At 38.0% G+C, this 27,363-nt stretch overlaps 1 protein-coding gene across 9 annotated transcripts in view; it reads left to right on the top strand.

Moving 5' to 3' along the window:
• LOC120720582 (LIM and calponin homology domains-containing protein 1-like) overlaps positions 1-27,363 on the top strand; it is an 84,113-nt gene that overhangs the window by 11,778 nt on the left and 44,972 nt on the right. For all 9 annotated transcript variants that reach the window (XM_040010309.1, XM_040010305.1, XM_040010307.1 and 6 more), the window contains exons 2-3: positions 22,118-22,188; positions 24,469-24,538. In XM_040010309.1, coding sequence (XP_039866243.1) covers positions 22,118-22,188; positions 24,469-24,538 — 141 coding nt within the window. The remainder of the gene's footprint in view (positions 1-22,117; positions 22,189-24,468; positions 24,539-27,363) is intronic.

The raw sequence follows: 27,363 nt of genomic DNA, 5'->3' as shown, positions 1-27,363 counted from the left end.
CTTATTCAAAGGCAAAGTGGGTCACTTTGCATGCATCTGTTTAACTCAAATTTATTTACTGCTCTGTTGATTTTTGACATGGCCTTAGACTGGCAAACATTTGCAAATGTTCAACGCTCTCCAAGAGATACTTGTAAAGATCTCTCTTTGGGTCATGTGCTGACCTCTCTCAACATCTTCTGGAACCTACTGAGTGATGTACAAAATGCAGATTTGTTGTGCAATAGGCAGCTTTCAAGGCTATAATTAAACTGCAATAAAACATGTTAATTAATATTAAGGCTTTACAAGAATTGTTACCAGGATTTCTTTCTGTATGCAGTAATTGGAACTATTTGATAGATCAGGCAGAATGATGTTTCTGCACTGTCCAGGGATGTTTCTAATTGGGTCATGAGCTGGTTTCCTAGTTTTCTTAGTTGAGGCTCTGGGGAGCTGGACTCTTTCTGACTATCAAGGGAGCAAGTGTGACCTGTGCTGCATGGCTGACTGACAGTCACAGTCACATAGCAACAGTTTCAGGCTGCTTTATATAAAAAGACTATGCTCAAGTTCCCTTCCTTTTTGCTTTAAGCTTGCTCTGCTTTAATGTACATGATTGGCTGAAGATCATGCCTTGGCTCTTGTCACAGCAGTGTTGGTTGGGCATCGGAGTGTTTATCGCAGAGCTGGTGGTTTGATTCCCGGCCTTGTTTTTTTTTTTTTCTCTTTTTTTTTTTTTTTAACCAACCTGCTGGAGCCTACTTCAGGTGACATGGTGAGCGATAAGATGCACTCATAGACTCTGTATGAGAATGATGGCCAAGCGCTTTGAAGCTGCATTCTTTTTTTTGTTGCCGTTTATTGCAGTAAGACATCCACAGGTAACACTCGGCTTGTGGTTTCACAGTTGGACGCCACTAACCAATTGGTTATGGTGGCAGCTTTTGTCTGTGGGCAGACTACAAGTTCATCATCACAGGGCTTACACAGAGAGACAATTTCAAATATAGACATAATTAGCAGTAACCTTACTAGCATGGTGGCTCCAAAGTACAGTGGTTTACCCATTTGCCTTACAAGCGAAAGATTTTTATTCTGGGAGGGGGGGCTTGTGTCAGGAAGGGCACCCAGCATAAAAATCCCACTGTGGCAATGTCTCATGAATAAGTGAGCAGAATAAGGGAGCAGGTCGCTGCTACCTTATACCACAGTGTAAAACAAATAGGTGACCTAATAACTGAGAGGATTTTAAGTATCTAACTTTGACTGCCGTCATTTGGATACATTTTTTTCTATGATTGTTTAATTTTACACATGTTCTTGCTTTTCTATTTATTGATTCATTGATTTTATTTATTTATTTTTGTATAATAATAAGTCTATATTGATATGCTAGTCTATGCTGATTGGTGCCTTGGCACACAACACTGATTGTGATTAGTGTTTAAGGACCGTAGTTTGAGTTTCACTCTGTGAATAGGTTTTATAGGTTCACTGCAAACAAATCTACTTTATGGGATTAATAAAGTTATCTGGATCTGAAAAAGTTTCAAGTAGTTTTTAATTAACGTTACTTGCGTGTATTTGGACTACGGGAGGAAACCACAGCACCCAGATGAAACTCACTGAAAGCAACATGCTTGAGAACATTTTTCATGTAGGTAAATGTTTTAATGACTAAACATCAACATGCTTGCATTGCCCCTTTGTACAACTTACAACTAAAACCACTAAATGTTAGACAGAGTTGACATTTAAATTTTAACTAGAGTTAATATTTAGTTGTTTTAGGTAGTTGCTGATGGTATTCAGTTTTAATTCAGCATAAATGTTCTGGAATTCTTGAATCAACTACAGGGAGTGCAGAATTATTAGGCAAGTTGTATTTTTGAGGAATAATTTTATTATTGAACAACAACCATGTTCTCAATGAACCCAAAAAACTCATTAATATCAAAGCTGAATGTTTTTGGAAGTAGTTTTCAGTTTGTTTTTAGTTTTAGCTATTTTAGGGGGATATCTGTGTGTGCAGGTGACTATTACTGTGCATAATTATTAGGCAACTTAACAAAAAACAAATATATACCCATTTCAATTATTTATTTTTACCAGTGAAACCAATATAACATCTCCACATTCACAAATATACATTTCTGACATTCAAAAACAAAACAAAAACAAATCAGCGACCAATATAGCCACCTTTCTTTGCAAGGACACTCAAAAGCCTGCCATCCATGGATTCTGTCAGTGTTTTGATCTGTTCACCATCAACATTGCGTGCAGCAGCAACCACAGCCTCCCAGACACTGTTCAGAGAGGTGTACTGTTTTCCCTCCTTGTAAATCTCACATTTGATGATGGACCACAGGTTCTCAATGGGGTTCAGATCAGGTGAACAAGGTGGCCATGTCATTAGTTTTTCTTCTTTTATACCCTTTCTTGCCAGCCACGCTGTGGAGTACTTGGACGCGTGTGATGGAGCATTGTCCTGCATGAAAATCATGTTTTTCTTGAAGGATGCAGACTTCTTCCTGTACCACTGCTTGAAGAAGGTGTCTTCCAGAAACTGGCAGTAGGACTGGGAGTTGAGCTTGACTCCATCCTCAACCCGAAAGGCCCCACAAGCTCATCTTTGATGATACCAGCCCAAACCAGTACTCCACCTCCACCTTGCTGGCGTCTGAGTCGGACTGGAGCTCTCTGCCCTTTACCAATCCAGCCACGGGCCCATCCATCTGGCCCATCAAGACTCACTCTCATTTCATCAGTCCATAAAACCTTAGAAAAATCAGTCGTGAGATATTTCTTGGCCCAGTCTTGACGTTTCAGCTTGTGTGTCTTGTTCAGTGGTGGTCGTCTTTCAGCCTTTCTTACCTTGGCCATGTCTCTGAGTATTGCACACCTTGTGCTTTTGGGCACTCCAGTGATGTTGCAGCTCTGAAATATGACCAAACTGGTGGCAAGTGGCATCTTGGCAGCTGCACGCTTGACTTTTCTCAGTTCATGGGCAGTTATTTTGCGCCTTGGTTTTTCCACACGCTTCTTGCGACCCTGTTGACTATTTTGAATGAAACACTTGATTGTTCGATGATCACGCTTCAGAAGCTTTGCAATTTTGAGACTGCTGCATCCCTCTGCAAGATATCTCACTATTTTTGACTTTTCTGAGCCTGTCAAGTCCTTCTTTTGACCCATTTTGCCAAAGGAAAGGACGTTGCCTAATAATTATGCACACCTGATATAGGGTGTTGATGTCATTAGACCACACCCCTTCTCATTACAGAGATGCACATCACCTAATATGCTTAATTGGTAGCAGGCTTTCGAGCCTATACAGCTTGGAGTAAGACAACATGCATGAAGAGGATGATGTGGACAAAATACTCATTTGACTAATAATTCTGCACTCCCTGTAGAATCATCCGCTTCAGTCTCTTATAAAACATCTTTCTGTTGTTTAAAGCGAAAGGTAAAACTGTTAGTCTTGTTTCACTGCAGGGATCAAGATGACTCAGGTTCACCATGAATGGAGGCTTTTAATACTGAGTGGGATGGTTTTCATTGTCTCGCACACAGCGTTGTACACACAACTCCGTTCCCACTCACCCCAACATTCCTAACCCCCTCAGTCCCCATCCCATTCAGACACCAGCGTACACACACACACACACACACACACACACACACACACACACACACACACACTGTTACACACATATTGGTAACCCCCCCCCAACAACAATGCATGCTGTCACCAAACTCTGGAAAGTGACACAATTGTGCCTCAGCTGACTGGCATTTGTCTGAACTAGCCTGCATGATACAGCATGTCAGTGTTTTTCTGCTATATCAGTGAATGTTTGTTTAGTCTATAAAAGATCTTTCCGTGTAGTTACAGTCTACATAAGTTGATTTAGATTTCTCACTTGAAGGGTTAAATGCCTGGTTAGAAATTCTTGCAGCTACATCTGCTAACAACTAATTGCGGAAATTTCTCTTTGCTCAGTGCCACTATTAAATGACTCCTAAACAATATTCCTTTTGTAGTGGGATTTTTTTTTTTTTCCAGTTGTTCTTGTTTCCCCATACTTTCAGGTCCAAGAAGCTGTATGGGAGAGGCAAAACCTTCAGTTTATAACAGAAGAACATAATGCTTGCTAGATAACATCTGTTTGTATCCCTCAGTGCAAACATTAAGTTTATTTGATTGATTATTATTATTTGGTTGATTTATTTGGTTTTCAGTTCAACCTATTAACTCATATTTGCTTTAGAATAAGTTTCAGAGTCTCTCTTTCTCTTTTTTTTATATTTGCTTTTCTTTTGGATTTGAATGAAAAGCTGTGTTTGTCAGCTCCTGAGACAGCGAGAGGGGTCCTGGTGGTGAATTTGAAACATCTATTGATTTACACGTAGTCTTAGAGAAATAAATACAACTGTGGAATATTTGGGTGTCTGTCTGTGTAAATATAGATCCTCACTTCTCAGTTTGTGTTGAGAAATCGGAATTTATTGGAAGATTGAAAACTCTAGGTGGTCCAGCTAATAGTGGCATATTGTGGTGATTTCCTTTCACCCATTTGGATCTCATCACAGAGCATGAAGTTTAATTGGCAAGATGAGAACCAGGGCCACACAAATATACTGTCAGCAGATGTTACTGTAACAAGCTGTAACAGTCTGGCAAATTATTCTAATAGCATATCTTGCACCTACATTAATAGATGCATAGTCATTCTTCTCTTAAGCAGGGAAGATGAAACTGTGAGCTACTGTGCTATGACTAAGTGCTGTTGAAGTAAACAAATCTTGAAATTAATTATCACATTTTATAAATTCAAACAATGTTTTACACAAACATGACAAAACCTATATGCTGATCATGAATTCGTGTACATCTGCTTAATTACAGCAGTTGACTACAAAAAAAAAAGAAAACCAATCCTACACTCTGTCAGTTGCCTGTTGTTAGTATCTTATTGGCGCTGCTACTAGCAGGGTAAAAAGTTCAGATTTCCCCTGGGCCCAGCCATGCTGAAAATACAAGCAGTCACTGTAGTGAAGGGGATAAAAGTTTGCGCTAGATGGCATATGTTTAGCTTGTACAGTAGGAGCCCTGTTTTCTCTGACTGCAGCAGGTCAGCCTCTGTGTAACGACAGCAGCAGGCAGAGGAGCTGGACCAAAGCCAGCCCTTCAATTCAGGGAGCCTGTTTGTTACAAGTTGGCAACAATTTAATTTTGGCAGGGTATTTACTGTACGCAAGATTGGCAAAGGCAAGCTCTGCTAGAAATATTGTATATGAAGCCCTCAAATGACCAGATACTGTAACTCCCTCTATATTGGCCTCCAATCTACCCTTCTCTGCAGACAGCAGCTTGTTCAAAATGCGGCGACACGCCTCTTAACTGGAATTGGCAGGTTTGACTCTATCACCCCTATCGTTGCTGGCCTGCATTGGCTTCCCATCAAATACCGTATTGATTTTAAAATTCTATTGCTTACCTATAAAATTCTAAATAACATTGCTCCCAGCTATCTTGTTGAACTTCTCAGCTTGTACACTCCTAGGAGAGCACTGAGATCAGCAGGCCAACTGCTCTTTGTGCAACCTAGGTCACGGCTGAAGAGCAGAGGTGATTGCGCTTTTGCCATAGCTGCACCCAAACTCTGGAATAATCTTCCTACTGCTATTCGCATATCTGAATCGGTTCAATCTTTCAAAATCGCAGTTGAAAACCCATTTATTCAATCTAGCCTTCCCTAGTTAGTGTCTGTATCCTGCAAATGTTTTTTTTTTTATGTAGTTTTAATTATTTTATTCTATTTTATTGCTGAATAATCTCTTAGTCGAGTTGTTTGTATTTTCTTTTGCATATTTTCAGTGCGCTGCGGCTAATTAGTGCTCTCCACCTGTTGGTGTATTTATTCCCTGTTAATGTTTCTTTCTCTTAATTATTGCATTACTGTAAAGCACTTTGGTGTACCGCTGGTTTTAAATGTGCTATACAAATAAAGTTGTATTGTATTCACATACACACTGATATTAATTAAACTGACTAAATTACTACCAGACTGCTAAAACCTCTCTTATATAACTAGACCGGTGGACTTGTGCGTTCACTGTTGTTCTAAATTGGCATTGTGACATTTAAAAAAACAAAATATATTATTCAAAGCCAAATAGCACCCTTACAATAGGTGATACTGTAATACAACTGGTATAAATACTGTTTGTTACTTAAAATCTGCAATATTTTAGAGACCAACATTCAAGAATATGACTGAGTGTATATATATTTTGAATGAGCTACATTAGGAACTAACAGTGATTGTTGGCTGGGGTATTTTGCTACTCTTTCATGTCATGTCACCTTTTAGAAACCAACTAACACACTGCTCATTTAGTTTGATAGTGCAACAATCATTATGCAATATGTCTAGTTTTCTTGCTCAGAACACTACTGGCTCCCACCCCGAGTCCGTCTTGGTAACAATGTCAACTTAATACCTGCAGTGGAGTAGCTTAGCTTACAGTACCGGTCTTGAGTGATGTTATCCCCATCAGCTTGCTTGTAACAGAGGATAAACTCTAATCTTGACTAATCTAGCCAGCTGCACCTCCCTTCTTTGGGGGCTAGCTTGACAGTTCCCCCCCCCCCACACACTTCTATATGAAAACAAGAAGCTTATCTGCATGTGGTGCAGTGTGATGTTGTGAACTGAGTTATTAAATGAAATTTTTATCCTGGATTTCTTTTTCTCTGATAGATCTATAGCTCTGAGTACAGGGAGTACAGGAAATATTGACTCATGACTCATGACTATGATATAAACGAACTGTCAAGATCATATGTTACTTGCCTTTGAAACTATTTCCCCCGGGGCAGCACAGGGCAGAGATGCTTTAAACTTAATATTCATTTTCACAGCATGTACTTCAGAGCTCAGTTCCATGTTAATCCTACTACAGCAGGAGTAGAAACAACCAGATCTGTCACCAGTCCATACAGTATCAGATTGCTGACAGTATGCAGGCTTGTGTATAAACAGTAAGTAATACAAGCTCTATGTAATAGAGTGTGGGCTGTCGGTTTACATGATCCTTTCATGGAAAATTCCTTTAAAGAAGTTTTTACTTACAGGTTATTTGAGCATTTTAAGAGTTTACCTCCTAATTACAAATTAGTTTGCAATATGCCACCAGAGTGCTATCATAGAAATGTCTCTTTTTTTCCTTATTTTATTTTTATTGACATTTCACCATGTAGAAGATGTTCGCCCACACAGAATGATAGGTACGTTTGTAGTTTTCTGCTTAGGGACTCTCGGTTCTTGGTTTGCAATTGTTACACCAGCTTTTGAACAGTTCAAACCTTTGACATTGAAATGATGGCTCCTCTAACTGTTTTCAGCATTTCCACTGGTAGATTGCTCCATTACATCACAACAATTACCTGAAGAGAGCAGCATTTCTACTCCACATTGTGCCCATCAGTTCTGGGAATCTGTCAATGAGTCACACAGCTTCTTCTTTTCTCCAAGCATAATATTTGTCTCTGATCTGGCACAAACATCTACATTTTCTTAAAACAGATGATTTCCATATCTTGTAATATTACAGATACAGTTATAGTCTTTTGTTTTTGTTTGCTGCTTTTTTCTTTTTCTTTTGAGGGACTGACCCACCCGCAGCTCAACATGATTAACTTTAGTAATTTACTCAAATGTGGCTGAGCGAGTCATCCAATTCATGGAATGACTATAGTGCCAAAAAGATAAATCTGAGATGTGTCATCTCCAACATTTTGTCTGTCTATATTATATCAAGAGCAGAATTGACCCATATAAGACTTCTTTCTTTTTTTTTTCTTTTTTTTTTGCTATTTCTTGCTATTTTTGATATTTAAGAGAACATTACAGCCACAATGCTTTCAGCCCTACTGCTTTGAAAAAAGAATTTTGGAAGTATAGTCCATTATTTTGCTCTTTGAACGCTACAGTATTGGTCCAGGGATTCTTTCTTAAAAACACCCTGAACCCCTGGGGAGAGGTACAATGGCAGGATTTCTGTGCATTTTGGGAAAGGAAAGCTTGGCTTCAGTGTTTCATTTTCCTAGTGGAAGCTCACTGCTAACTTGGAATGACAAACATCCATGTTCCCTAGGGTGGAAAAAAAGCGCTTAGCTTTGGGAATCTGTCAGGGAACAGGGATTCCATTACCTTCCAGTTACCTATTGAAAGTTTGATTCCTTGACATGGGAGAGTGTGTGGCATTTGTGAATTTTGTAGTCTTTGATGCTTTGTGTTAAGTGCTCATCTGTGTTTGGGTAGTCTTAGGGGGTGTAGGCATATATTTAGCTGGATATATTTTTTTAAAAGTGTAGTTCAACATTCAAAATGAATTTTTAAGTTGTATTAAAGGGGCCCTGTTAGAATCATATCATCATATAGATCTGTATTTTTAGATCTGCTAAAAATGGCATTGCACGATTCACAGTTTAAATTCTTATTTGTACAGCCTTTCAGTTAAAACTGTCTGAAACAGCCAGTTTTTAGCTCCATTCCTTGTAAGACAACTTTCTTTTATTTGGTTGCCCATTATAAACAGAAGGTTTGAACAGCAGATGGGTGGGACTTCAGAGTGGGTGGAAAAAAACCAGCTGTCTCAAAACAAGTGTGTAGCCTGTGGTTGTGGCTTAGAGCAATTTCTTAACCATATGTTTACATTAATTTTGTAAGCTTTTGGTCATGTTTAACTCAAACATTGTAATGCTTCATCATAATTACACTGTTGAACAAAGCGCGTCTCAAACGTCCAACAGCAGAAGTCCCAGTAAACAGGCTGATTATCTCCGACTGTGATCTCGTGTTGATACAGTGTTTCAGTAAAGCTCCCAATTTGTTCAGTCCTTCTGAGGACAGAGCTTAATAATGAGACTAAAGAAGAGCATGTTGAGACACGCAAACAACTTAAACCAGAATCTAGTTCTAAAATAGAAATTTAGAAGTGTTTTGGTTTGCCTTGGCTGTGATACAGGCCCCCTTCTCTTAATATTAAAGCATGAAGATGAATGTAATCATTATCTTCTTACTTGTTTCTAGCAGTAAGATCTGTTGCCTGGATACTGTCTGAAGGATGGTGCTTTTAATGTGCGTTCTGCAAAATTTTGGTTTCCAGTTTGACATTTTCTGTCATAATGTCTTTACTTAAAGCTTAAGACCTTTTTTCATAGGGTTATTATTAGCTTGGACATTAGGTTGTTTAAGATCAGTACATGTCTCTGATATTAGGTATTCACCATCTGCATAACCAGTTTGATTAAAGCCTTTATTAAATTAAAACTGTACAAGCTCTAAATCATACTCCCAGTAACAAGGTTTTTGTGTTATCTTGTTGTGGTTTCTGTACTTGCTAATTAAAAATATAGAGAAAACACAACTAGGAGTTAACTTATAAAACTTGCTAATATAATGAAGGATCTCATTATGTTTGGACTAGTAATGCATCTAAACTATTTTAAAGTGTTTTAGGCCTTTACCACGCTGTCTTTGTACATTTAACCACTGAGTCAAGTCTTTCAGTAGCTATTGGAGATGTGTTTACTTGGTAGCTTAAATGGCCCTCTGTTTCAATAAAAGCACCTATTAAAACCTGTTCAATCTAACACTGGCGTCAAGATGTCCATCCAGCTAGACCAAGACCGAAGTGGCTGTCTATTTTACTACAGCTTCCAGTGTGGCTACTGGATAGATGTTTCCGTCATTCACAGGAAAACTGTAGCAGGCAGGATATTGGAGACTAGGAGAGGCCCCTGTAAAAACCTGAGCGCTTGCAAAGCTTAGGTCAGACGGCCAGTATAGACACGGAGGTTCTTTGTTTCTGATCTTACAGAGCTGTGGGGAGCAGTCAGTTAAATTCAGCTAGGTATGGTATGCATGGTATGGTAAGGCATGGCTCTGCATGAGATGGTTAATGTTTAACCTCAGTAACCATCACTATTGGGTTGTTTTTTTTTTTTTATCTGTATTGTATCCAGAGTACTTGGCCTTAAAAAGGCTAGACTATAGCTCAAAGGTCATATCACTCTTGTCATTCATTGTGAGCAACTTTGTGGGGTTTGTGTCTAACTGGAACGCCATTTCTTCATAATTCTTTTTCCCCTTCACAAAGTTGTCTTTTATAAATGAATTCACCCTTTCGCTTGCTGTGTCTAACTTCACTCAACATGTGTGTAACATGATCTGGGTTAGTAGAATGGGGATTTGTAGCAGCTAAATTGAAGAGCCAGAATCTGTGCCACTGAGAGGAATTCAAAAGCCCCTAGAGTATTTCCTGAGTAGAGGGGGGTTTGAAGGTTTATTCTCACTCATGTTCATCCCATCAAGCCAGTTTGGGGGTGACAGTTAAGGGCTTGTATGCCCCTGTCCTACCCAAAAGGCTAAATGCAAATATAGAAATATATTAAATTCTCAATTGTAGTTATAAAAAAAATCAAAAGCAGGTTTCACATTCATAATTTTGTACCTAACAAAGATACATTGTTTTAAGACAAAAAAAAAAACATATAACCCCCTCTTATCTTAAAAATTTCCATGCGAGCAGCCTTGCAAAAGTAGCAAATAGGCCTCTACTGCTGTCAGTGTTTTTTGTTCTCCCAAGCACTTCAACGGCACAGTTGAACAAATATTTGTGAGTCAATATACAGATATCAAATGTCAGTTATAGCACCCACACCTGTGTTGTCCTCTAAGGACCTCGTTTGTGGGACCAGTATTTTGCTGTCATGTGCTATCTCTTTAATAAGTGCATTAAAGTGAGTCTGCTTGCCCTCAGTTGGGACATTTCTCTTTGCAGCAACACTGTAAACTTGTAGGATTGATATTAGAGTTTTACTTTCGCTTAATGGATGCATTGGTAAAGAATTTTGACTGATTTCTTTACAATTCAGCATTAAATTTGGTCTCACATCGTTCAGTTGTGTGTGAGGCCTTTAGACAAATCATCCATAAGTGTATACTATATGTTCTTTAAGTGTCAGCTCAAATGGATCACCATAACGTCTTTCATTCAAAAGTGTTGTTGCATTAGTCTGCCTATTGCCCACTAGACTACTGTGAACACAATTAAATATTGATTTAGGAAGTGTCACACAACTGTTTCATCCCTGTTCCTGTGTAAACACACTCGCCACATGCACCTTTCTGAAGCTGGCAACCAACCCAAAAATATAAGCATCACCTTGCAGCTAAAACAGGACATTTTAATCAACTTAAACCTGCCTGTCATCTCATAATATACCTCACCTTGGACTGTACTCCATCGTCCATTTTAGTCCCCTCTCCTTTTTTGTCTTTTACCCTGACAATTGCCAAGTCATTCCCAGGACAAAAATATCTTCCCCTCATGTCGACTCAAAGACCCACCAAGCATAGAAGAGTATTGGAGGAGAAAACACTGGAGGGAGTTGGGGTGGAAGTGAGCATCTTTGGGGGCCAGGACTTCAGTTAATCCACAACCCAAACATTGTTCCATCATCTAATCTGGGTGGAAATGGGACGGACTGGCTGGAATACTAACATTTAGCTCACAGCGCTGCCATTTTACTTGCAGGAAATTTGGCATGTTTAATCAGAGGGGGCTTATCCAGAGTTGAGGGAAAAGGGAGGCATAAAGAAGAGAACTGGGCATTGGAATTCAGACAGTTAAAGCTCTTAGGAAAACATGTTTGGAAGAGAGCTGTCTCCTCTGCTCTAATTCAAGGTGTATAGTTTGAATGTATGTTATACTGCTATAGTCTAAAGGGTTAGCAGAGTAACAAGCTAAATAGAATTTTAGGTATTTTAAACACTGTAGCACTTTGAAAAGCCCCCTTGTTGTTATTCACAGCTAAATATACAATAGCACTGGGCATGCCTGAGTAGAAAAGGAACTGAATGGTGTGTGGGAGTGTGTGGCACACTTGGTAAGCTGTTTTTTCCTCATTGAGTAATAATCACAATGAGAGAGATTAATTTGTAAAAAGAAACCTTTTGATGGTGTAGGTTAGAGTTCAATGAAACAGTTTTTACAAACCTAATTAACACATCATATTTTGTTTGCATTCCTCCTGTTCTTCCTGCTTGTTCAAAGCCATGTTTGAATAGTTAATCCAGAATATGAAAAAAAACAAATCAAGTAAAGAAAGTATATTAACCATCAAATATCTAGCTATCTAGCAACTATTTTCTTCTGCTGATTGTCCCCTTGTGGGACAATCAAAGGATTATTCTATTCTATAGCATAATTGTTTTCTACTCTCTTGGTTAGAAATCTTTTCCCAATCCAAATTTCTCCCACTGCGCTCACATACAGCTTTACAATTTGCTACACAAACGATTTATTCTGCAGTTTCTCCAGTGTTGTGTAGTACTTCAGCCCTTACTTTAACATAATACGGTATCTGCAGTTCTTTTTTTTTTTCCTTCTTTCTTTCTTTCTTTGTTTTTTTTTTTTTCATATTAAATGCCAATGCTTTATTCTTGAGATGTTTGAAATTTGACCTTCTTGTTTAGTGTCAAGCTTCATCAAAAGATATGTTTATGTGAATGCTGAGCCATCTTTTCATCCAGCATTTCATCTTTGATGTGAAAGGAAATGACAAAGAATGGCTTTTACGCCCAAATTTAAAGAACTAACAAAAACATAACAGCGACTTTTCTCCTTGCTTGTGTCCTAATGGGATTAATGGGTTAAAATGCTTAGTTTTACATAATAATGGCTGTTGAATTTAAAAAGATCCATATAAAAAAATTAGTATAATACTTTTTAATGTCATTGGTTATTAAATGAATAAACCTGTGCTGTTATACACAGTTGTTTTCACCATTATGGGGTATTAAATGAACAGCTGCATTGGCATTGCCCACATTTCTATCATGATCCATGGAAAATATTCAAAATTTAAAGGGAAAATCCTACTTAATGTACCTGTTTAAAATGTGATGACAACGTGTTTAATTTGCAACAGGCCGCAGCTTGCATGGTTTCCAGTTGACATTATGAGTTTAACTCCTAATGATATCTATTGACACCATATATTTAAAGATTTATGGATGCAGTAAAGGCTAAGACTGCATCTTTTGCAAGCACCCTTTGAAAAGTAAATTAACTTGGATGACATGTGCAACTAGTAAATTAAAAGTAGCTAATAGTTTTTGAATACTCCCTTAACAAGGTAGTGGCAACAGATTAAATGTTAGTTTAAACTGTGAACTTAACTTTGTTAATATTGTGCCATATGTGTCACCTCTCTCATGAGTGGGAGTTGATTCATTGCTCTGTTGAAGAGAGATGCAAAAGTTGAGCCAAGTGTGGAAAACTTGCTACACTCCAAGTTCACCTACTAGTCTTTGGGAATTACTGTCACAGGGTGTTTAGCTGAATGTAACAGATTTGGTGTGTGTGTGACTGTGTTTGTCTGTCTTTTTCCTGCTAAATGAAAGCAGGTGACAAGCGGTTGGGCACTTGCACGCTTGTATGCAAGGGTGAAAAGGAGAAGTGGTTACTATTAAAATTGACAGTCGTGTTGACCAGTGTCTCAAGAGTAGAAAATTATTTGTATTACCACTAACATGTAGCAGCATCACCACCAACATGGGGCACTCAGGTACAGTTTAAATAAAAAAAAAAAAGAAAAACATGAAGGTCATAACACGAGAAAACCTTTCAACTTAAAAGCTGTTTTACCTTTGAGTGAGAGAGTCACTTTCTACTCACTGAAAACCAAAGAAAAAAATCAGTGCTGTATGATCGTGCTGTATGACACAGTCTCAGACAAGCTTTAGTTATCAGACATATGGCCTTAAATTTAACTCTAGAGTTCTTATACATAGACGGTCAACTTGGTAACTTCAAGCTGCCCTGGTCCTGTGGCTGAAAAATAAGCCAAAATTATCGCCCCTTCACCACTGTACTTGAAAAGTACAGTATGAGTTGTTTGTGCTAATATGCTGTGTTGGACCTTTCACCAAAGATTGTCCTTTGCATTATGTCCAAGTTCTCCTTTGTCCAAAGGACAGAGAAAGGTTTTATTCAGCTCAGACTACTTTGCAAGCTTAAGCCATGCTGCCATCTTCTTTTTAGAGAGAAGAGGCTTGTTCCACACTTGTTCAGTCTTTTTGTAATTGTACTTATTGTACTCAAGAAATTCAAAATTAAACATGCTAACTGAGATGTGGCTCTTGGGCTTTCTTCAGTACATTTTTGTCAATCCTTGATCTCTAATTTTTGGTTTCATGTGCAGTTTCAGTCTTTGGTCATTTTTATTGTTTTGTTTCTCCATTTGTGTTAAAACATAAAAATGCTCCTCATTCATGAAATAAACTTTATTATAACTGTAGCTATAGCTCCACCACAAGAAAATGTCTTTCTCGGATTCAGAGTGAGCTTTCATTTTACTGTTTCCACTTTAGCATGAGATTGACCACTTTTTTTTTTTTTTTTTTTTTTTAACCAACTAGTTTTGTAGTTAAATATTTATCTGGACCACGATTGCTCTTCGAGTGTCAGTTGACAGCTCCAGTCTAACATGTTAATGTGATGAAACTTCTTCTCAGAGAAAACCAGTGTGTCTTGCTGAGTAGGAGCAGTACATGACTAAGCATGGGTTTTGTAGGTTTCCCACGCCGGATGACTCTCACAGGATCCACCATGTGCCTGGAAACATTTGTGCTCTTTGGACTGAAATGTGACAGTACTGCTGAGAGTGTTTGTGTTTTAAAAGGAAATCTATTGCATACTGGTGGGGGGGGGTTGGAAAAAATGTATCCATACAGGGGCACCAAATATTTAATATTTCCACCCATCCATCCGTCCATCCATCCTCTTCCACTTATCCAATTCAGGGTATTGATATTTTGATGAATAAATCTGAAATTGAATTGACTCAACTGAAAAAAAACATCCAACAGTGTACACACTTAGCTTGACAAAGCTACCTTCCAATTCAGACCAAACTAAAGGCACATTCGCATTGAGTAAAAATAGGACCGCAACCTCTTTGCGTTTATAAACTCTATCTTATAACAATATTTATGACAAGTTTTAGTGCCAGTGTTGGTATTCTTAACAATATAATTTTGCAGAAAAAATAAATAAATAACTGAAGTGATATGACTTTCTTATTGGATACAAACAATACTGACAAATTTTAACTTTTAAGGACAGAATTTGAAAAAAGGTGATAACTCAGCAAATTGTTTTTATGTCATATTATGGATGAAGTATTGTGATATTATCATATTGTGGTGTGTCTGGTGATTCCCACCACTTTTGAAACTATTCTGTTTAACTAGTCTGTTTCAGTGTTTTTTTCCTTTCCTTCTCTTGAACTGCACACTTTATTTATTCCTTCCTTTCCCTCTTTATTGTGCTCTGCATGACTATAAATCAACATAATTCATTGCTGCTGCCTACGGCGTGTGGTACAAAGGTCTTGCATAACATGCTGTCCCACACATATTTTTTTTCTGTTTTATCTTTGAGATTGAAAATTAAACGATGTTTTGTACCTAAATGCTTTCCTTCTGACAGCAGTCTTTATTGCATTTGTTCAGTTCAGTCTTTCACAAGTTTTACTCTATAAAACTCACTCATCTATCAGATAAACTGAGCATTCCTGCTCTGTGATTGGACTGTTGCACTCCAGTGCTGATTCTACTATTTCCTATAATAACATGCCAATTAGTTTCTATTAACTGTCATTGCTTGCTTAATACCTGTTTCATAATACTCTTTTGTTCATTGTCTCCAGGCTGGGCAGCAGCACTACTGCCGTTCCAACTTTGCTCAATTGACTTAAAAACTTTTAGCCGCTTCCTCAAAGCCATTTGTCTTAACTCCTGCCAAAAAGAAGGAAAAAGAACTTTGGTGTTTGCATCCTGTAAACACATGCTGACATCAAATACATATACTGATGGGTTTGTAGAAGCCTGGGTCACTGAATGCTTTTTGATGTTTTGTCCAATAGGGGTCTCTGTGTTTGTGTCGGTTGATAAACTGTTGTTAGTCACTGGCATTTAGGGCCAGATTGTGCGAACATGCTTGTTTGATCATCCCTCTGGCTGTTTTTGCTCTGCAAACTGGATCTGGTGATGCTGTCTCCAGATCAGTCTAACATGAAGAAAGGCTGGATGTGCTGATGATTGTTGTGATTTAATGGGGAGCTGCCATGTCAACTTCAGAGGCAAGATCCAATATTATCCCAAATCTTATAAAACCTCTGCCAACTCATAGAAACCTCATGATGTATGCTAAAGATTAGGCATGGGGTTCAAAGATGGACACGGTATTCCGTTTTCCAGATTCACATGGGCCCCAAATACCTTAAGTACCTCAGTTTGCTAACTGGAAATTACTTTGTTACAGGATTTGGAGCTCATTCTTACACTGAAAAATGGTGGTTTCTAGCAAATCCCTAATGATATGTTGATAAATAGATTTTCTTTCCATACTTTGTCACATAAAACTTGAACTTCATTCTCTTAAATACAACAGATGGTTTTTCTAGATAATACTTTATGTAGTTATAATCTCTTGTATTAGAAGCTAGTCCAAAATGTCTTTTATGTGGGATAAAATATGTTCCAACTGTCAGCTAACTGTTGGCTCAATGCTAAAGACATGTTTTGTTTTTTGTTTGAAAGTATGAAGTTCAGAGTTTATTCAACATAATTTTCACAATTTAAAAAAACTCACATATTGTGCTCCATTGGATAAACAGTGCACAAAAATATACACAAATGCTGACTCATCTCATCTGACATAAGTAAAAGTGCTTATTGAGAAATTAACCTAGCTTGCTCAGATCAACCCCGACCCCAGATCAACTTCCCAGTTCCTTTTATTTCCCATTTATACAAACGCCAACACACTGTGCACAGAGCGAAGGCTCTGTAGTCACAATGAAGGATCCCTGTGATGGTGGCAGTGGCGGCAGGCACTGAAAAGGTCTGGATGACTAATCATAGTTAGATACCACTCCATATATTTGGGTGAACTTGTTGAGGCTCCATAAGTCTGGGTACCTCCGGCCAGAGAGTCTCCTCTTATGAACAGTCATTTGTTCGTAATTTCACTCCTTTTTAATGTATTTATTTATTTATTGTCTTTGGAAATCTCCCTTTTTATCAAGTCCTTTATTTTCAAAAAAGCCAAAGGCAAGATTTTATCTTTTTATGATACTAAAAACTTGGCAGTTTACACTCCATTTCTGTGCCAAGATGGTGTTTTGTCTTGAACTTTTATAGTTGATTTAGATTCTCCAGTACTGAACACATTGAGTGGTTTTATTGTGTCGCTTGCTTTGAAAAGACACTAGACTTCACAAATCACGCAGCAGCATTATTGTTTATTTCTCTTCCTCCCGCACTTCTTAGTGAATTGCTAGGTTACATACTCTTGCCTTTGTTCTGTTAATCAGAAGCATTTACAGATTAGGATAGATTCCTGCCCAGTTGAATTAACAAGATTACCGGCCCTAGGCCAGAAGACGTATTTACATGTGTTCTTGGACCTGAACACACAGTGTTGGATTCCACCAGGATTATGCAACACACTTAAGGCAACATCCTGTGAAGCAGAATGTGTTTGACTACAAAGGAGGCATGTGGTTATAAAGCAGTCTGTGGGTTGGAAGCACGTCTCTGTTTATGTTCACCAGCCCCTGAGCTAGCAGCTTTCAGCTCTTTAACAGGCCGATAACACTTTGCCCAAGGGTCCTGATGTAAGTAATGTTTTACTTTTACAAGTCACAAAAAACAGCTTCTCTGTAAATCTTGAGCTATTACTTGATAATTTGGGACAGGTAGTGGTCCAAAGCAAGGCCTCTGAGATTATTGCAATGGCTTTGTTTTCATTGGATGACAGTCACAGTGGAAGGATTGCAGTTATCTGGTTCAGACAGGGAGCCAACACTGATAGTCTTAGACTCAATGGTTTGATGGAAGGCTCTTTGATATAGCTGTTGTTATGACTGCCGTTCCTAGTTTTTCATTTTTCTTGGTGATATTTTTTTAGTAAATTGTTTTGAAATTGTGGTCCACCGTCAGATATGATTTAACTGTGGAGGAGACTCCTAACTTCACATGTTTTATCTCTCAGAACATGAAAGCAAAGTCTCCTGGGAGTTTCCATGCTAGACCTTTTTATTGGGTATTCGTTTTCAGAAATCGTTTCATTAAAGTAAAAAATAGATTCACACACACCAATGCTCCCTCAGGGATACTTGATTTGGCAAAAGTTTGACTCTGCAAGCTTCATTCATGCATTTCCAAACCAACGGGGACTTCTTTTATTTGTTGATGTAAGAATAATAGTAATGGGTGCTCTAGACATGAATCCATGAGAATTAGTTTGGTCTGGACACATGAAGGGCTTCTGAAGGAAAAGGAAGCGAAAAGAAGGAAAGTAAAGCCAATCAACAACGTTCGATTGTGTGTGAAACAATGTGGGCGACATTCCACTGAAAACAACAAAGGCAACAAATTCCTCTTGTTAATTGAATATCCTCACATGACCCTGAAGGGGTTAGAAAACACATTCATATCCAGAAGCTTCCAGGTCTTTACAGCTTTATCTTTGCGTTGACAGCTTTTAAATTTGAAATGTTCTCATCGGAATATTTGTTTTTGTGATCAGGAAATAGTTTTTGTGGTATTAGTCTTTCCATTATAGCTGCTGTAAGTAATGTTTTTGTTGAAATCTTTATTGCCCACTTGAAATTTTCTTTTGTAGATTTCTGTGTCTTTATATTTAACCTGCAGGTAATAACATTTTAATAGCTGATGCAATAGAGATGCAAGGCCACGCAGGTAACTAGCCCCTTATTATAAATAATGATTTTTATTTTTAATGTCACCACTGGTATGCCCATTATCAACAAGTATTTTACCTAATATGTCCATTTGATTTTGTATTTTGCTCAAATGGTATAGTCAAACTAAGAATTCCCTTGGGTCACAGAAGAGTTAGGAGTGTCTTCTAACAATGAGCCACAGATGTGCATGAATCAAAGTCCTTGGCTTGTGTGCAGACACTGCCAAACTGAAAAGCAGGATAATGAGGATACCAAACCCTTTACATTTTCTACAGTTCGGAACTTTCTGTAGCCAGAAGTCAAACATGTAATTGATATTAATGTGCATGAACCCCAAAAGGCAATATATTAATTGATTTACCCTTGGAGACACTGGTTTCCACCGAGGATTTTTGACCCACTGAAGGCCAATAAAATGAAATATGGGATTTATTGGATTTGGCAAAAAAGCTTAATATTCACGTACAGTTCTAAACATTTTTTTCATTGTTTCTTTTTTTCATGAAATTATGATAGTTTATGTGTATTCCACTGAAATCATAAAATACCACCTGTAAGGACATTATAAGTCAGCATAGAAAGTTTTTTTTTTTAAATTTTATTTTAAAGAATAATGGCCTGTGTTGTTTTTGTCTGTCTAGTCCACTGACCATGAAATGTTGCTGTCTTGAACCAAACCAGGGAATGCTATTTTTAATGTGCTGAAACCTGGGATTGCTATTCAGTAACGCTAATCCCCTGGGAAGGATAATCTCTCATGCACAACACTACAGTATGTTACAAAATATTGTAAGACCTGGAAATTTCATTCTCAACTGTATAAAGGATGAAAATGCCATTAGCTAATAGTGGGATCTTTTAGCTGTCCTCTAGTTGTAAAATCTCTCACAAAAGAATCTTTTGTGTTATAAAATATTTATTTGGTGTGGTTTTGGAATAGATTTAATCTTACTGTTTTAAGTTAAGCATGAGCACGAAGAGCCAAGACAATTTTCTGGCAAGGTAACTTTACCCTGAATCAAAGTGACTCCAACTACTACTGGCAGTCAATGAAGAAAATGTACATCGATAGTCGTCTGCTTGACTAAACCAATTAACATTTGGGGAATTATTTTGATTTATTCCTGAGTTAGATGTGACCGTTCTAAACACTCTAATTTCTGTAAATTTTATAACAGATAATAATAAATATTGGAAACGGGGAGAAATAGCTAGCCTGGCTGTATATAGAGGGAACAAAATGCATGTAGGAGGATCACAGAACCTCATTCTATAACATGTTGTATCTTGTTTCCAACTGCAAGACCATTTATGGGATTGTTATCGCAGTGTGCGTGTGTGCGGGCATGTCATTATGACACAGTGTGGTCCTAGACACATCTATGCACACTGGTGCATAAACACACAGGTGCACACTGGTTGCTCCATTTGTCTGTATGTCCATAAACTGTACAGCAGTGCAAATTAAGTTTAAAGATAATGAGATCCAACCCATGAACACTATTGTGGGGTGCCATTTTCCCACAATTTTTTTTATTTGTTAGGTATTTGTAAGAAAAATAATGCAAATACAAGTCTGCATATTGCACATCAGCTATTGTGCAGGTTAATCAAATAAAATATAACAAAAGGCTCTATTCCCTGCTTGCAGATTAAGTTTAAGATTGAGTTTCCCTGTGTCTCACTTACACAAGAGGAATTACGCTTTTAAAGGAACATGTTGTAATTTTTTTTCTAAACCTTACCAAGTAGATGTTAGTGACTAATCCTAACCTGCGAGTAAAAATGACATCAAACAGTGAGTGGGGAAGAAAAAGTAAAACCAAGGTCCAAATTTTGGTCTCCTGGCACATAATCCTGCATCTTATGCATCCCTACCCTGCATTGTATGTCTGTAAAGAGTGTCTAGGCACAACACATGTTTTAGAAAAAAAACTTTTAACTCTTAGAATAGACCTTTGTCCGATTCATGTTTAATTCAAGAAATATTAGTTCTTTGTGCAGAGCAGGTCCGTTACAGTGTGGGTTTGTGAACCATCTGTTTGCACTGTAAGGCAGACTTTTAGGCCTCACACTCAGGCTTCACTCGTTGCTTTTGTGCTGTCAACACCAGACACACAATGGCCTGTTCATAAGTGCTGCTGCAGTATGGAATAGTGGCAGTGAATAGCTAAATGTCAGCAAAGTGATAAATTCTCTGCCACTTTCCTTTCACTGCTTATCTCTTTATCTGCCTCTCCTGAACACCAAACATCACGCCTCTCGTAGAAATGAGGCCTACTGTCGGCCCACTCATTGACACACAGCACTCCATTTCTTTTGTAAGAGGTCCAGGTTCCCAAACTAGCCAAGAAGCTGACAGAAAGATCCAGCCAGGCCAGATACTCTACATCTCCACGCTTTTTCTTTTCCCCACAGCTGTGCAAACAAATGTGAAAGAAATTCTCAGGAAATTTAATCTTGTAATTGTTTTGGCTTTTAAAAGAGCATTCTAAAGAGGTCTCCTCATTTTACACCAACTGTCTGCCAGCGTTTGTGGGAATAAATAGATTTTAAGCAGGCTTGGTCCTAAAAGTCTCGCAACAGCAGATTTTTGGAGGTAATTATTTCGACACTGGAGTTGCACTAAAGATTGTATTGTATAAGATTGCTTGTATTTTATCTGTCTATTTGTCTGTCTGTGCAAAATGCACGCATGTGTTTTTCATTGACCAGTTTTACACATAAAAGTAGCTTTAAAATAGAATCCAGAATCTCTTGCAGTGAGGAACAACCATCACTTCTCACAGTAACTGAAACGAAATGTCACATCTGAGATTCATACATATCTGGTGCAATATTTGTCCAAGTAAATGCATGTTTTATGATGTACAGTAGTTGTTCACATGCAAGCTGGCAGCTTTTTTTCCTCAGAGGGTCTGACCAACTATTACCAGATAAATCCCCTGTCCCACCACATTAGCCTGCCAGAGCCACTTGGCTGGGATGACTGCAGCTTATGTCAAGCTTGTTAGCGTTTAGCGTTGTTGACTTGAGAGGGACTTGATATATGTCCGAGAAGTCTTTGTGCACCTCTCCACACAATCTATCCAGTTCAAAGAAAGATTTAAAAGGTGTGCTGATAAGTGTTGCTTTTTGGTTTTCAGCAGTGAATGCCACTAAACACAATTTTTGGTGCACTTTTTTTTTTTTTCTCATTCTTAATTTTTCTTTTAACCTGAAGCCCTCTTTACATGTTATATGTTGCTAACTCAATTCTTTTACTCCCATCTGCAGGCTGTGACAGGAAGATGTTTTGGTGAGAAGGATTTCAGAGGAGGTTTGGAGAATGGAATACTACTGTGCGAGTAAGTTGTGACTATATTTGTTATTGTTGTTGTTGTTTTGTTTTTTTCTTGTAATCTAGTAGCAGAATGTTACACATCTCTGGTTTGTACGTTTATTATTCTTGAATAGTTTTCAATGATTAGTCATCTTACCAATTCATTGTAATGTTTTTGTAATTTAATTGTACATATGCTGTTTGGTTTAATACTTATAGTGGTACTGTATTTGTTTCAGTATCATAATGCTCTGGTTGGTAAACGTAAAATAATCACACACTATTTAAAGTGAATAGAAAGAACATTAGCAGTCAAGCAGGTTTTTGTTTCAAGTACTTTGAAGTGTGGTCCAGTGATCAGAAAGACTGGCGTCCGGTTCAATTGTCGTCTAGTTCGACTCTTGAACTAGTATACCCACTCATATTGAGTCGAGGTGTTGAAACGAGACTGAAAACACTCACATGCACTTGCGCTTTCCTCTTCCACGTCCCAGTTGCTGCCGGTGTTGCACAAACCCAGCGTTTGTGCTGTCTTTATTGTGAATACAGATATCAGAGCCAATTTACCAGTGTGCCCACTGGTTTGGGGATTTCTGGGAAATCATGGAATATTTAGACGTGCAGTAGTACTGTAAGTCTCAAAAATAAAAGCCCTTCATTGCTTTCTAAGTGACTGAAAAAAAGGGGGGGAAATTACAACCAAGTAAATAAAGACTAATTTAGCCATTTGTGCTGGATTAAAAGTGGCAATGCAAGTATTGCTATGGCATCATAAGATTTCCCTATTAAGTCCTGAGATAAAGTGACAGATGCTGTCGGAGAAATGGAAAGTCGTGCAATGTCTGGGATAATCTTGTGAGTAAATGGCTACAGATTGACTGCAGCCACTGTAGCAGATTGATTACAGACTGGGGATCATTGAAACAGTGCATTTATAGAGGTCATTGGCAAGAGCTGTGATCAAAATTGTGAGTCCTTGGTTACTGGAGCATATGACATCCTCTTGGCCCCAAAACTGCACAACCAGTCAAGTAATTCATTTACATATAATTCAGGTAGAGAAGAGACCTGATTGAATCAGTTTAAATGCTCTCCAACCTCTTCCTCATTTTCCTGATATTCAAAGAATTAGGAAATGTCCCTGTACACACTCATAAGATTATTTGTTTATGCGTCTAGATTTCTTTTGACTGTGCCTTTGTTTTGATAATAGATGACATGTCTCTCACAGTTCAACCATGTTAATGGCTGAAAGTGAAATTTTCAGGAGACACAAGTGGGCCTCTTTTCCCAGCATATAAGTTTGAATAATTCCATCAAAGCCACAGTGGGATTTGAAAACCATTTCCCCCAAAACATGTTTATAAACAAAGTCTTACATTTTAAAAAAGCAGACAAACATTCACATTCCAGGCAATTTTCAGAGTGAAAATATTGTCTTCTCTGATGCCATTACTCATTCTCCCCACCTACACATCTTAATATATTGGCATGTAGGTAGGATTAAGAACTGCCTTCTCCTGGGGTTGTTCAGAATTATTCTTGGAAATATACAGTGTAGCAGGAAATCTTCAACTTAACGTAGGAGTACATGAGGCATGCTGAGGGAAAGAGAGTTCACTGAAAAGGTAAATTACAGCACTTCATCTCAAAATACCTGCTGAAATACTATGAACACCATAAGACCGTTGATATCTAATACCTCGTATCCAAGGGCGGATTTTTCCTTTTTAGAGGAGAATCATTACACCGCTTCCTCTGATGAAAACACGCACAAAAGATGAAACTGGAGACAGAGAGGAAGGGAGAGAGAGGCGGGAATGCTGAAACTGCTTGTTCATGGCTGATAAGCGGGCAGAGTTTGAGGAATGCAATGTACTGTACACTTCCCGCCAAAAAGTTTTCGCATCGGCGTGGGTCTGATGAGAGATGACAGCACCAAGACAAACCTACTCATGTGTGCTTCCCTGTGATATAACATTTACTGGAACTAGTTAACAGGTCCCAGTGGGTGAAAGGAGCAGAAACGATTCTCCACTGTGATTTAGGATGCGTCGTCGTTATAGACGTTCCAGACGCCACAGGGGAGTTTTAGAAATGTTTCTTTATCCCTTTAGATTCCCCTTTCTTTTCTCTGTAGAGACACCCACAGTTTAAACCTATTCATGTATTTTGCCTGCAGTTATTTCATTCTTCTCTAGCGACGTTTCAACTTTGAAATGCATGCTTTGAAGTATTGAAGTCAACTTGTCATTAAAAGAAGTTTTAAAGCCACAACTCTTCTTTTTTATGCGTCTTTTGTCAGGTTGCTGAGCTCAATTAGACCTGGACTGGTGAAGAAAATCAACAGACTTCCAACACCGATTGCTGGCCTAGTAAGTGTTTTGGAATCATTCTTTAGACTGCTTTACAGCATTTTAACCAAAACTGAAGATGAGATGTTATTCTTGAATATTTTAACCATTTTATTGTTTGCTCCTTTTTCTTTCATTGTCACACTGTCATACTATGATTCAAAGCTGTCTAATATCAAAACTTGCTGTCATATTCAAAGTCTTTAGACTACAGGCCACATTTAATTATACATTCATACATCACTTTTTTCCATATGTTTCAAGAGGAAGCTGGGGTAGGCCACAGTTACCACTAAACACTCTGCCACCCACTTTGCTGATTAAAGTAAAGATATGAAACACATTTTCCGTAAAATAACAGCTTGTAAGAAAATGGCTTTTCTTCCATTCATCACCCCTCTCCCTCGCCCAAGTACTGTTGTGTCATTGTGGAATTTGGGTGAGCTGATACAATCTCTCAGGGAAAAACGTGTTGTTAAGTCTGCTTTTCAAAAGTTGTTGAGTAGCAGTAGTAGTAGAATTCAGTATCCTAAAGTTATGGATGTGAATTAGATGAAGTTTATGTTACATTAAGTTGTTTCTTTGGTTTGTATTAAGATGGTGATTATGTTTGTTGCTGTGGTGCACAACAGGCAAAGTGTGCATTAGCAGTCGCGTGTAACACTCAGCACTTAAAAGCTTACTTATTGTACAGTTCTGCAGTGAACCAGATAATCTTGAGAGCCCTTGGCTATGAAATATACTGGATCACTGCAGGAACACAAAAAATCCACTTGAGGATTTTATATGTCCCAAAGTCATTTACTGCCTCAACATTATTATTGGTGAGGTGCATCAAAACCAAAAGGATTTTTCAAAGATGTAGATGATAGAAACCTATTCCTGCTCCCAAAACCTCACATGGAAGTTCATCATTGTTGTCTGTGGTTTTACTGAAGAATCCCAAGTTTGGGTCTTGCTTTGAATGAGATTCTGTGAATTGAAGTTGATCCGGACACTGATACTTTCCAGCTGAGTACAGTGCAATACAGTAGAGTTCTTTCATAACGACCTTAGACCTTAATCTGGATGAAGTGGCCTTTCAGGACCAGCACTCGCATGTAAACATAGTCACAGTGAAAGTTGATAGCATGTACTTCCATCTCTCTTCCCTTCATGAATAGCTTGTCAGTGTATAACTTCAGGCTGTCTTTGTAATTTTTTTCATATTCACGTTTAATTTAACACCTTTTTTTGTAAACATAGAACACCAAGAAGTAAAAGTTTTAAAAAAGTGACAATTAAAACTATATTTTATTAGTCATTCTGAAAATGCATATGACTTATTTTGATCCTTTGGCAAATATCACTGTATTTAAGAAATAGGCAGTCTATTCTTGTATTGATAAGAAAACAACTGATGCTTTGCCCTGTTTTGTGTCATTGTGAAAGCTTTGCATCATCAGTTATTTAACTGTACTTTACACTGATGTGTTTTAGCAAAGAAAACTACTCTGGCAGAATGTTTCCTTAATAAAATGGAATTTCTGAATTAAATGTGATGATTGTCTATGATAGCAGTTTAGAGCAGAAGTTCTGGTACTTCAGCAACAAAAAATATGTAATTATTTAGATCACAACATCACAGATGAGGGATGGAGGCCGTGGTTGGGGCAGAATGGCTGCTCTTGTCTCACTGTGCCACTAATAGCCGCCATTGAGTGCTCTGACTTTTAAAGAGCGTTGGATAATTACACTGTCTTCACTATATGTTTTCTACCATAAAGTAATTGACTTTTCAAACCTTTGTACTTGGATCATTGTTGCATTACTTCAGCAGAGTAGATATATTTTATCCACTCAGCTCATGGTTGTTTTTTTCAGGGTCCAAAGATGCTTTTCTGCTGAGCATCAAACCAACAGTATCTGATGATGGAGTTTTTACTTTTCATTTCCTGTCTTATTTTTCTCAACAGTGAACAGGAAAAAAAGCTGTAACACAAGGGATATTATAAATGAGCATTTTTAAGCTTATTTGACGCCTTTTTGATGATATAAACCACAATCTGTAATCTGAAGATTTTATGGTTATTAATCTATTTATGACCGTTTACACGGTTCATTATAAATACCAGGACACTCACATAAAACACCCGCAGAAGCTGCTCACTTCATGGCTGAGTTTCTGTGGTTCCTAAACACTTCCACTTTGCAATAACATAACTCGTAGTTTATTGTGGAATACTTAGAAGAAGGAGTTTCAATAGCAGGCTCTAATTGAGACTGTTTGTACAAACAGCTAAAGAGGTGTTGCCCATTACTTTTGTCCACATAGTGTATCTCTGGTGGCATGGTGATGCTATAGCTAGAACTGTTGCATCACTGTGTCCACTAGTGGCTACTCCATGTCCCAAAGTTATAAATAAAAAGAAATCTAATTAGCCTCAGGTGTAGACACTTAAAGGTCAAAAAACACAGCACAACCATTACTAATTAGCTCAAAGGGACAATCAGTAACCCATTGACTGCCTGTTTATACTAGTAGCTAGAGGATAATATATAATAAAAGTTGAAACAAGAAAACAAAAAAAGCGGCTGGATGTTCTGAATAAAGTGACTCGTTATACTTACAAAGTTTCATAGCTTTTAAGTTCCTGTGGCCTTGCAGGGATTTTTCTTCCTCTTGGCTTTGATTAGTGAGGTGAGAAATACATAAACAAGAGGTCTGCTGTTATCTGGACCATCGTAATAAAACATAGCCTACTCCCCCTTCCTCTTCCTGTTTGGGGGCTAATGCGAAAACGAGTCTCTGTGGAGTTTAGGCTGTTTTATAATCACAGCAGCTACCTCAGTGTTTTGGCAGGTCG

The sequence above is a fragment of the Simochromis diagramma genome, unplaced genomic scaffold (assembly GCF_900408965.1).
Source record: "Simochromis diagramma unplaced genomic scaffold, fSimDia1.1 OVJJ01000585.1, whole genome shotgun sequence".
NCBI classification, from domain to species: domain Eukaryota; kingdom Metazoa; phylum Chordata; class Actinopteri; order Cichliformes; family Cichlidae; genus Simochromis; species Simochromis diagramma.
Note: the sequence above shows the minus strand (reverse complement) of the source record. Positions and strands in the feature narration are given on the sequence as shown.